Source organism: Anomaloglossus baeobatrachus, chromosome 4 (assembly GCF_048569485.1).
Source record: "Anomaloglossus baeobatrachus isolate aAnoBae1 chromosome 4, aAnoBae1.hap1, whole genome shotgun sequence".
NCBI classification, from domain to species: domain Eukaryota; kingdom Metazoa; phylum Chordata; class Amphibia; order Anura; family Aromobatidae; genus Anomaloglossus; species Anomaloglossus baeobatrachus.
In genome coordinates this window covers 427,266,435-427,279,011 of record NC_134356.1, presented here as the reverse complement: position 1 = coordinate 427,279,011, position 12,577 = coordinate 427,266,435, and the positions used below count along the sequence as shown (strand labels likewise).

The 12,577-nt window shown below is 45.7% G+C and overlaps 1 protein-coding gene across 3 annotated transcripts in view; it reads right to left on the bottom strand.

Moving 5' to 3' along the window:
• The window catches only part of PPP6R2 (protein phosphatase 6 regulatory subunit 2), a 203,590-nt gene that overhangs the window by 53,478 nt on the left and 137,535 nt on the right, over positions 1-12,577 (bottom strand). For all 3 annotated transcript variants that reach the window (XM_075345413.1, XM_075345415.1, XM_075345414.1), the window contains exons 18-19: positions 11,323-11,444; positions 6,466-6,653 (exon numbers count right to left, since the gene is read on the bottom strand). In XM_075345413.1, coding sequence (XP_075201528.1) covers positions 6,466-6,653; positions 11,323-11,444 — 310 coding nt within the window. The remainder of the gene's footprint in view (positions 1-6,465; positions 6,654-11,322; positions 11,445-12,577) is intronic.

The following is a 12,577-nucleotide window of genomic DNA, read 5'->3' as shown; positions in this document are numbered from 1 at the left end:
TGTACGGCTAGCAGAGTCTAGAACTGCGTTCATGGCGTAGGAAGAAAAAGCTGACGCATGAGAAGTCAAAGACGCAACCTGCGGAGCAGAATTACGTGTGACCGCATTAATCTCAGACAGACAAGCTGAGATAGCTTGGAGTGCCCACACGGCTGCAAAAGCCGGGGCAAAAGACGCGCCCGTGGCTTCATAGATGGATTTCACCAGGAGCTCTATCTGCCTGTCAGTGGCATCTTTTAGCGATGAGCCATCTGCCACCGATACCACAGATCTAGCCGCCAATCTAGAGACTGGAGGATCCACCTTGGGACATTGAGCCCAACCCTTAACAACGTCAGAGGGGAAGGGGTAACGTGTGTCAGTAAGGCGCTTAGTAAAGCGCTTGTCCGGAACCGCTCTGGGCTTCTGGACAGCATCTCTGAAGTTAGAGTGATCGAAAAACGCACTCCGTGTACGTTTAGGGAACCGAAACTGGTGTTTCTCCTGCTGAGAAGTCGACTCCTCTACAGGTGGCGGCGGGGGAGAAATATCTAACACCTGGTTGATGGACGAGATAAGGTCATTTACTATGGCGTCCCCTTCAGGTGTATCAAGATTGAGAGCAACATCAGGGTCAGAGCCCTGAGCTGCGACGTCCGTCTCGTCCTCCAGAGAGTCCTCAAGCTGGGAACCCGGGCAGCGTGAAGAAGTCGGGGAAGATTCCCAGCGAGCCCGCTTAGCTGGTCTGGGACTGTGGTCCGGACAGGAGTCCTCCACGTGAGACCTAGGGCCCCCCCTGGGAGCGCGCTGCGGCGCGGACAGAGAGGGGCCTGGAGGGGACGATCCAACAGGACCCGGGGCCTGTGTAAGGACCGGTCTGGACTGCAAAGCTTCAAGCAGCTTGGCAGACCATTTGTCCATAGACTGAGCCATGGATTGTGAAAGTGACTCAGAGAGTTTCTCAGCAAAAACGGCAAACTCTGTCCCTGCCGCCTGGACAGGGGGAGCAGGAGGGTCTACCTGAGCCGAGGGACCCACTAGTGACCGAGGCTCCGGCTGAGCAAGCGAAACAGGGGTCGAGCATTGCTCACAGTGAGGGTAGGTGGAACCCGCAGGTAACATAGCCGCACAAGAGGTACAGGTCGCAAAATAACCCTGTGCCTTGGCACCCTGGCTCCTTGTGGACGACATGCTGTTGTCTCCTAGGAGAGTGATCACTGAGGGTATATGGGAAAAAGTATATAGCCCGACCGAACAGAAATATATATATATATATATTATCTATTCCGGCACCCTAGGGGGACCAGCACCGGGTGACCGGTGTGGCTTACCGACCGCTAAAAAGCGGAGCGTGTGTCCTCCAGATTCCCTGCCTTAGGTCTCCCAGAGTTGCAGAGCTCTTTCCTGGAAATCCTCCACCGGCAGAATGTCAAAAAAATGGCTGCCGGAGCTCTCTGGGGAGGAGGGAGCCGTGGGCGGCGCTAGAAAAGTGCGGGAATCTGGGGTCCCCACAGTGATCAGTGAGGGGGGAGGAAACATACAGGATGCTCCGGCCCTCACATCCGACGTCAGGTCGGCAGTCCCGCCCTTACCCCTGACAGACAGGCCCGGGGGCGGGAGTTTTGCTACTAGGCCGCAATGAAGCCGGGGACTAAATTTAAGACCGCGGCCGACAAGCAGGCGCGGTCGGCGCGGAAGTCCGCCGGTCTTCACAAATCAGCAGCTGCTGCAGCGTCCGGGATGAAGGCGCTCCATGCACAGCCCCCATGGGGACACAGAGTACCTTAGAGATGCAGGGCCCCGGTCCCTGAGGATAAATAGACTCCTGTCCGGCAGATTCCCACAGGGGCTGCGGAGGGAGCACGGTCCCAGTAACTGGATGACCGGTCAGGATCCCACTTCTCCCAGAGCCGCTAAGGGATGGTGAAGGAAAAATGGCATGAGGCTCCGGCCTTTGTACCCGCAATGGGTACCTCAACCTTAACAGCACCGCCGACGTAGTGGGGTGAGAAGGGAACATGCCGGGGGCCCCGTGGGGGCCCACTTTTCTTCCAACCGATATAACTAATATGAGAATGCATGAGTGGATGTGTGCCTCCTTCCACACAAAGCATAAAACTGAGGAGCCCGTGATGCACGGGAGGGTGTATAGGCAGAGGGGAGGGGTTACACTTTTTAAAGTGTAATACTTTGTGTGGCCTCCGGAGGCAGAAGCTATACACCCAATTGTCTGGGTCTCCCAATGGAGCGACAAAGAAATAGCAAGTTTTCAAAGCCTTTTAGTGTTAGTTTTCTGGTGCAAAAGCCTTCCTGAATCGGGGCCTTTGTTTGGCACAGCAAGCAAAAATCCAAGAAACAAAAGGGCAGTCATGCCTTATAAGCTCAGAAAAATGGTGTTCCACATGAAACAACTGTTAGTTCATTTTGCTTCAACATATGGGTAACCTGTTGTTATGGATTACTGCATAATCTGCGCCATTTGTTTGAAGCAGATCTTCAGAATAACCCGTGCCTCGCCGCCACCCTCACAGAACAGAGCCAGCACGGGGCAAGGCAGAGCCAGCACGGGGGCAAGGCAGAGCCAGCACGGGGGCAAGGCAGAGCCAGCACGGGTGCAAGGCAGAGCCAGAACAGAACAGAGCAGCACAGAGCAGAGCAAGCGAGGAGCAAAGCCTGCAGCCCCAGCACAGCGGTAAGACACCACATTATAAAACAGACCCCATATATTTTTTTTTTTACCTTTTTTTTCCTTTGAATTTGGGGTGAGTCTTATAAAATGAAAAATACGGTATATATTTTTTCTAACACTATTTAATTTTATTTGTGAATTCCCCAACAGTCAGTGGCTATAGGAATGTGAGAGATATCCTAAGCTACTGGAGAGTCAAAATCTACTCTGTCCCCCTGGAGGCCCAAGACACAAACTTGGGGATCAGCTGGTAGGTGAAACTCAAATCCTCTTTCTACTAAAGACATTACGGCTCCCCATAATAGATCCATCAAGCTGCATTACCACAGCATCAAATGTTAACCCCTTCACCCCTGGGCATTTTTCAGTTTTCGTTTTTCCCTACCCTTCTTCCAAGAGCCACCATTTTTTTTATTTTTTTCATCAATATTGCCATATGAGGGCTTGTTTTTTTGCGGGATGAGTTGTCCTTTTAAATGTCTCCATTCATTTTACCATATAGTGTACTGGAATATGGGAAAAAAATTCCAAGTGCATTGAAATAGCAAAAAATGTGCAATTCCACAATTGTTTTTTGGTGGTTTTTTTTGTTATTTTCTATGTTCATTATACGATATGCAATACAATTCTCAAGGCCACTACGAGTACATAGATACCAAACATGTATAGTTTTTTTTTTCTTTATTTAAGTGGTGAAAAAAATTGGGAAATTTGTAAATAAACAAGATTCTGCTTGTGTTGCCATTTTCCATGACCCGCAACATTTTCATTTTTCGGGATCTGGGATTGTATGAGGACTTATTTTTATTCTTTTATTATTATTATTCTTGAGCTGGCACTTTTATTGTTTCTATTTTGGAGTAGATACAATGTTTTGATTGTTGTGACCAAAAGAACTGCTCTGTATAGCAGAAATCGATATCTCCTATGAATGCTGGCTCGTAGCCAGTATTCACAGGAGGATCGTAATAACAGACACACATCAGCTCACCCCTGGGTTTCATGCTAACCCATCATCGCTCCGCAATCATGTCACGTGCATGCTGATGGGAACAAGGAATAATGTAATAATGTGCCGGAGAGTGTTGTGTTAAATCCCATCCTCCACCCCCTCCCTGAAATGAAGTTATCTGTGAGGTTCATTTCAGGGGCACGTCCCTGCTCTGTCACCTGTGCGCTGTGGACAGCAAGCACTCGGTTGTCTGCTTAGACGAATAGTAATAAGCCGGCAACAAAGCAGTGTAAGAGTACCCAGCAGAGTCCAGTGACGTCACCTGCATGACGGGTATGACTGCTCTGCTGCCGGCTTATTAGTATTCATCTAAGCCTACAACAAAGCATGCGGTGTGAACTGATGACGCTTTGTTTAAAAAAGGGGCTAGAGAATGCAGCAGTGACCACAGCCTCTGCACATGCTCTGATGATGCTTTGTTTGGGTATCTTATCATGGAGTGGGTATTCTCAAACAAAGCTTCATCGGACAGAAAGAGAAAAAAACAAAATAGACAAGTAATTTTAAAAGCAAGTATATTAGAAAATAGATTAGCTTATGGCATCAAATAGATAGGGAGTTTGAATGAAAATTAATTTGCCCTCGAACCACCTCTAGTCAAACTTACATTAGCATATTTTGGATCCAAATGGACCCCTATCTTATGGAGAAAGCTTGGTGTCGTATGAACTCTGTGAATGAGGTATATTTGTGAAAGCCTTTGGCATTTGCAAAGGGACAGTGTGGGAACTATCTCAAGAACCTCTTTCCACTGTGGACACAGAACTCACATCAACTTTCTTATTGAATTGGTCTGTAAGTGAATGTTTATCCAGCTGAAATGACAGCAGGATTCTGTATATAGAGAAAATTAGGCTATGTGTGGTCCGCAGAAGTCATGGCATCTATAATAAAGTGAAGTGATGTTTTTTATAAGGCACAAAATAATCTTTATTTCTCCTGGGAGACACCAACATTCAGTCAAATAATTGTGACTGAAGCACATACATAACACCTTGACCGACAGGCAGCTCTGCGCTGGTTCTCTGCAAAGTTTACAGCTTCTCCGGCATTTCATAGAAAAATATATCTGTAAACAGTTTCCCTGTAAGCATTATATAGTCTTTAAGCTGGGTTCACACTAAGCGACAGCGACAACGACGTCGCTGTTACGTCACCATTTTCTGTGACGTAACAGCGACCTTGTAAGTCGCTGTTATGTCGCTGCTTAGCTGTCAAACACAGCAGCCGAAGCAGCGATCATAACGACACTCATCGCTGTGCTGCAACATGTGCAGAGAGCAGGGAGCCGCGCACACTGCTTAGCGCTGGCTCCCTGCACTCTTAGCTACAGTACACATCGGGTTAATTACCCGATGTGTACTGCAGCTACATGTGCAGAGAGCAGGGAGCCGCGCACACTGCTTAGCGCTGGCTCCCTGCACGCTTAGCTACAGTACACATCGGGTTAATTACCCGATGTGTACTGCAGCTACATGTGCAGAGAGCAGGGAGCCGCGCACACTGCTTAGCGCTGGCTCCCTGCACTCCTAGCTACAGTACACATCGGCTTAATTACCCAATGTGTACTGCAGCCACATGTGCAGAGAGCTGGGAGCCGGCGCTGGCAGCGTGAGAGCGGCGGAGGCTGGTAACGAAGGTAAATATCGGGTAACCACCTTGGTTACCCGATGTTTACCTTGGTTACAGCTTACCGTAGGCTGTCAGACGCCGGCTCCTGCTCCCTGTACATTCAGGATTGTTGCTCTCTCGCTGTCACACACAGCAATGTGTGCTTATCAGCGGGAGAGCAACAATAAAAAAACGAACCAGGGCTGTGTGTAACGAGCAGCGATCTCACAGCAGGGGCCAGATCGCTGCTCAGTGTCACACACAGCGAGATCGCTAATGAGGTCACAAAAAACGTGACTCAGCAGCGATCTCGCTGTGTGTGAAGCACCCCTTAGGTCTAGCACTAAATACAATCCCTCGGTAGTTAAGTGTAAGTATGATCTGTATCTGAGAATGCTCCAGATCCTCAGAGGGAGGCAGGAGATCTACATGTATCAGCACTTATTTGCCCCAGTTAATCGATAGACCAAACCATCTACCAAACTCAGCCAAGATAGACATCAGTGGACAAATCAAAGATGTCACATATCCCAGGAAGAGCAAAATGTAATCAGCACATAAGCTCTCACCCGCTCATCCACAGTAAAAACCAACAAACCCTTTTGAATCTCACATGCCCAAGGCTCAATGGCCAATGCGAAGAGAAGGGGCAACAGCTGTCATCCCTTTTCGATGGACATCCCAAACTCAAAAGTATTAGACAGCTGGCCACTTACTTAAAGCCTACCCGACGGAGGTCGATACAGCAGCCTAACTAAAGAAGTATAAGAAGGAGAAAATCACATCCTATCCAATACAGCCCACATAAAGCGCCACTCGTTGTGGTCAAAGGACTTAGCAGCGTTGAGGGATAAAACCGCCCTACTCCCAGTATCAGATGAGCTCATTTGTAAGTTGAGAAACAAATGCCTCAAATTAATTGCATGTGATTTATGGGGCATAATGTCTGACTTGTCTTCTTGGATCACATCAGACAGAACGTTTATCAATCATTTAGCCAGGATTTTAGCTAACAATTTAATATTCACCAAGAGGACAAAGACTGGTCGATAGGAATCGGGTCAAATTCTTCCCTCGCTTCAATATTAAACACTATTATAGACAGGAAAGATTTTTTTCATTTGGACATAAACAAAAGATAACAAGCAGGGAACATTAAAGTGTCAGCCTTTACCTTCTGATGCTGTACCTTCTCTATTTGTGGGAGGACTACCACTGATGGGGCTAAGATTCGGAGGTGTTTCGGCATTAGGACAGCCCCCCTGTCCATCGCCATCCGTTGCAGGGCTGCTCTCTGGCTCCCCGTTCTCCAAGTCACTGCGTGACGAGTCTTCGGAAGACTGTGATACTCCAAACCTGCAACTGAAAAGTCAGATCAATGAATAGGGAGAAAGGAAAAACACTTTATTTCTTCTAGAATAGTGTGAAATAATCTGGCAAGACATTCAGAGTCAGATCTCACTAATGACATTTTCTTGAAGATTTTTTTCTTTAACTTCATTATCATACTAGAAAATGGAAAAGACTACAACTCACTATACCAACACAACAAGCAATGATACTACATATTATTTTGTTTTTGGTTGTATAAACTGTGGCACGGCCAAATGAAATAAAAATAATTATATTAACCCCTTCACTCCTGGCCACTAAAACACCCTAATGACCGGGCCATTTTTTGCAATTCTGACCAGTGTCACTTTGACAGGTTATAACTCTGGAACGCTTCAACGGATCCTGGCGATTCTGAGATTGTTTTTTCGTGACATATTGTACTTCATGTCAGTGGTAAATTTAGGCCGATATTTTTTGTTTATTTGTGAAAATTTAGGAAATTTTGCAAAAATTTTGAAAATTTCGCAATTTTCAAACTTTGAAAATTTATGCCTATAAATCTGAGAGATATGTCACACAAAATAGTTACTAAATAAAATTTCCCACATGTCTACTTTACATCAGCGCAATTTTCGAAACAAATTTTTTTTTTCGTTAGAAGGGGTCAAAGTTAATCAGCAAATTCTCATTTTTCCAACAAAATTTACAAAAGAATTTTTTTTAGGGACCACATCACATTTGAGAGGCCGAGGTGACAGAAAATACCCAAAAGTGACCCCATTCTAAAATCTGCCCCCCTCACTCTGCTCAAAACCACATCCAAGAAGTTTAATAACCCTTTAGGTGCTCCACAGCAACCAAAGCAATGTGGAAGGAAAAAATGAAAATTTTACTTTTTAACACAAAAATGTTACTTTAGCCATAAAATTTTTCACAAGGGAGAAAAGAGAAAGTGCACCCTACAATTTATTGTGCATTTTCTCCTGAGTACGCTGATACCCCATATGTGGTACAAAATCAATTGTTTGGGCGCACGGCAGAGTTCGAAAGGGAAGGAGCACCATTTGAATTTTTGAACACAAAATTAGCTGCACTCATTAGCGGACGCCATGTCGGGTTTGAAGACCCCCTGAGGTGCCTAAACAATGGAGCTACCCCACAAGTGACCCCATTTTGGAAACTAGAGCCCTCAAATAATTTTTCTAGATGTTTGGTGAACACTTTGAACCCCTGGGGGCTTCACAGAAGTTTATAACGTTGAGCCGTGAAAAGAAAATTTATTTTTTTTTACCACAAAACTGTTGCTTCAACTAGGTAGCTTTTTTTTCCACAAGGGTATAAGGAAAAAATGCACCATAAAATGTATTGTGCATTTTCTCCTGAGTACGCAGATACCCCATATGTGATGGAAATCAAAAGTTTGGGCACACGACAGGGCTCGGAAGGCAAGGAGCGCCATTTGAATTTTTGACTGCAAAATTAGCTGCACTCATTAGCGGACGCCATGTCGGGTTTGAAGACCCCCTGAGGTACCTAAACAATGGAGCTCCCCCAAAAGTGACCCCATTTTGGAAACTAGAGCCCTCAAATAATTTTTCTAGATGTTTGGTGTGCACTTTGAACACCTGGGGGCTTCACAGAAGTTTATAACGTTGAGCAGTGAAAAGAAAAAAATTACATTTTTATCACAAAACTGTTGCTTCAACTAGGTAGCTTTTTTTTTCACAAGGGTATCAGGAAAAAATGCACCATGAAATTTATAGTGCATTTTTTCCTGAGTACGACGATACATCATATGTGGTGGAAAGTAATTGTTTGGGCGCATGGCGGGGCTCCGAAGAGAAAGAGCACCATTTGAAAGCAAAATTGGTTGGAATCATTAGCTGACGTAATGTTGCATTTGGAGACCCCCTGAGGGCCTAAACAATGGAGCTCCCCCACAAGTGACCCCAATTTGGAAACTAGACCCCTCAAGGAATTTATCTAGATGTTTAGCGAGCCCCAAGGGGCTCCACAGAAGTTTAAAATGTTGAGCCATGAATACAATTTTTTTTTTCACCACAAAACTGTTACTTGAACCACGTAGCTTTTTTTCACAAGGGTATCAGGAAAAAATGTACCATAAAACGTATTGTGCAATTTCTCCTGAGTACGACGATACCTCATATGTGGTGGAAAGTAATTGTTTGGGCGCATAGCGGGGCTCAGAAGAGAAGGCGCACCATTTGACAGCAAAATTGGTTGGAATCATTAGCGGACGCCATGTCATGTTTGGAGACCCCCTATGGTGCCTAAACAGTGGCCCCATTTTGGAAACTAGACCCCTCAAGGAATTTATCTAGATGTTTGGTGAGCCCCTTGCAACCCCAGGGGCTCCACAGAAGTTGATAACGTTGAACCGTGAATTATTATTTTTTTTTTTTTACCACAAAATGTTTGCATCAACCAGGTAGCTTTTTTTTTTTTACAACGGTATCAGGAAAAACTGCACCATAAAACGTCTTGTGCAATTTTTCCTGAGTACGCAGATACCTCATATGTGGTGGAAATAAATTGTTTGGGCGCATGGTGGGGCTCAGAAGAGAAGGAACGCCATTTGACTTTTCAAACGCACAGACACGGTGCACTGATCGGCCGCTGCAGGACGCACGGTCGGATGAGATATAAAAAGCGTCGGGGATACGGAAAAAAAAGAAAAACTCACGCCAAAAATTGAAAAGGGATGCAGATCCGTTATGTGCATCCCTGATCAGCGCTTGGCGGGACACACGGACGGATGTGATACAAAAAGCGTCGCGAATACGTAAAAATGTCACGACAAAAATTGAGCAGGGATGCCGATCCGTTATGTGCATCCCTGATCAGCGCTCGGCGGGATGCACGGATGGATGCGATACAAAAAGCGTTGCGGATACGGAAAAAAGTCACGCCAAAAATTGACCACGGATGCAGATCCGTTATGTGCATCCCTGATTAGCGCTCGGTGGGACGCACAGACAGATGCGATACAAAAAGCGTCGCGGATACGGAAAAAAGTCACGCCAAAAATTGAGCAGGGATGCCGATCCGTTATCTGCATCCCTGATCAGCGCTCGGCGGGACGCACAGACGGATGCGATACAAAACGCGTTGGGGATACAGAAAAAAAAAAAGTCACGGCAAAAATTGACCACGGATGCAGATCCGTTATCTGCATCCGTGATCAGTGCTCGGCGGGACGCACGGACAGATGAGGTGTAAAAATGGACAGGATACAGGGGAAAAAAAAAAAGTTATACTCACAGTACCCAGAGGATTAGCAGGAGGATCACTTACCAGAAGAATTGCAGGAGGAACAGAAGGCAAGCGAGATAGACAGCTGGACAGATCAGCAGAAGACCCAGGAAGGACCCAGCGATGGAGGCAGATGTGATCGGGCCAGTGAAGACCTCGGACGACCCGGTGAAGGCAGGTAAGAGGACGTCGAGGGGAGAGGGGAGGGGGAGAGCAGAAGGGGAGAGCAGAGGGGGATACCGGAGAAGCAAAGAAGGAAGGAAGCAGAATAGAGAGGACAGAGGAGGCAGGCAGATCGCGGGGGGAGCAGATCGGGATGTCGGGGGGGCAGATCAGGGCGTGGGGGGGGCAGATCGCGGGGGGCACGTGCAGGGGCCTTAACGGGTGCACGCAGGGGTCATAACGGGAGCGCGCAGGGGCCATAACAGGACCACGCAGGGGCTGCAAGGGGAACGGAATACTCACGTGGAGCAGGAGCAGAAGAAGGTGACATCGGCAGCAGCGGTGGCGTGGTACCACAAGTACCAGCCAGTGCACGCTGCAGACATGTTGGGGGAGGCTCCCCAGTCCAGCACAGGCCTGGGGAGGGCGGCCACCTCCAGATCAGACCGCCCCACTGCACACTGATTGGAGCGATTGCGCGTCATAGCACGATCACTCCAATCAGTGCTGCAGGGGCTGGGGGCGACATGTTTGAGACCCACCTATGATCTGCTGTAGCTGCTACGGCATCTCATAGCAGGATCACATAGTATCGCACTAATTCGGGCATTATTTTTGCCGAAATCAGTGCGAATGATGTGGTTGGCGGTCCAGATTTGAACAGCCAATCACATCGATCGTCGATGGGGGTTGGCGATGCCCCCCCCTGGGGTCAAGCAAAGGTCCCCTGCTGTAAGAAACAGCAGGGGACATCATTTGAAAGCCGTTGCTATGGCCACGGCAATCAAATGAAGTTTAGGCCGTAAAATTACGTCCCTGGTCGTTAAGTCACGTTAAAATAGGACGTGAAGGGGTTAAAGATGACCTGTCACCAGGTAAAAAGAGGCCAGCTTTTACTTTTATTTTATTCCCACTGGTAAACTCTACCTAATCACTCTACCCAACCTCTTCATAAATAGAGCCACTCAGAGAGGAGGAGATGGGCATCTCAGACATACAAGTAAAACAATATGATTAGACATGTTGGAATTGAGCCCATTGGATCACCCATTCCTTTAAAGCAAGATGTAGAGTGACAACTTGGCTGCTCAATACGGTGGAAAACCATGACGAATATCTCCGGTCTAGGATCAGCTCTAGATTAATAACGTATTAAATGGCAATACATGCACAGTTTTCAATCTAAAATATTCTATGACATAGTAATACTTGTAAGCCATCAGCCTGGGAAATCAATAAAGGAAAGGTTTTTTCTACTTACCGAGTTCTAGACTTAACCTGTGTGCCATAACCAATCTCTTTTTCTTCCCAAATATCCTCCTCCTCATCGTCAAACTGCTGAATACGTTCATTGCAGCAGGCTTCAAATAGGGCAGCATTAGGCTTCAATTAAAAATAAACAATGTACATGAAATTATTTCTGACAAACCCCGCTATTTAACTACATATTTTAAAACATAACTTCTACATTCATTATTTTATACATTTAGCTTCCTACCTGTGAATCTGCTTCAAAAAGGTCATTTTAGCATAGATAGGATGGCGTATCTTTAAAGGGGTAGTCCAAAACTAATATTGATTTTAATCCTAAATACCTATATATTGTAATAATCTATTCTCCTTTCTAATACACTTTAATTAAAAAGTCCCACTCAATCCCTCTCCACTCTATTTAACTGCATTATTTTTTTTATCTACTTCCGTCTTGATAATGCTTTGTTTCAGAATCCCCAATGCATGCTGGGATACTGAAACAAGATGTCATCAGGGGGCAGAGGCTGCAGTCAGTGCCAGAGACTCTGTCCCCACCCTTAAACGAAGAGTTATCAGTGATGTCTGTTTTTGGGGGTGGGGTTGATCTCTGCTCTCTTTACAATGTGCACTAACAGTGCACTCTCTTGCTAACTCGTCACTTCTCATTAGAGCCAGTGAGAAAGCGCACTGTCAGTGTGCACTGAAAACTATATTACACACTGACAAGGGAGCCAAAGTCTCTGCCTCCTGATGACATCTTGTTTGAGTATCCCAGCATGCACTGGGGATTCTCAAACAAAGCGTCATCAAAATGGAAGCAGGTAAAATTAAAAAATAAAGCAGTTAGAGGGAGTAGAGAGGGAATGGTAAGGACTTTATAATTAAACAACAACCTCATATATCGCCATAGGCTAATGGGTAAAAATAGATCCATGCAAATAGAGTAAAATACATATTTTTTAATAATCTTATTATTTAAAAAGACAAAAAAAATTAGAATAAACGGGTAAAAACACTCCTAAGAAGAAATACCAAAATTGATGCTGGGATAGATAAAGAAATTACACAAGGCGATACTATTTTTAGGTGCAAATATACATAATGTGTAAAGTTGTAAAATAATATGTTCACATTTGACAGCATAAAAAGCAATACTTTTTTTGCAATGCAGCTGTACAAAAGTGAAATGTTGCAATAATTATACTTATGAGGGCAATATCCCTTTATAGTGCAGCTGCATAGAAAGTGCACTGTCGTAATAA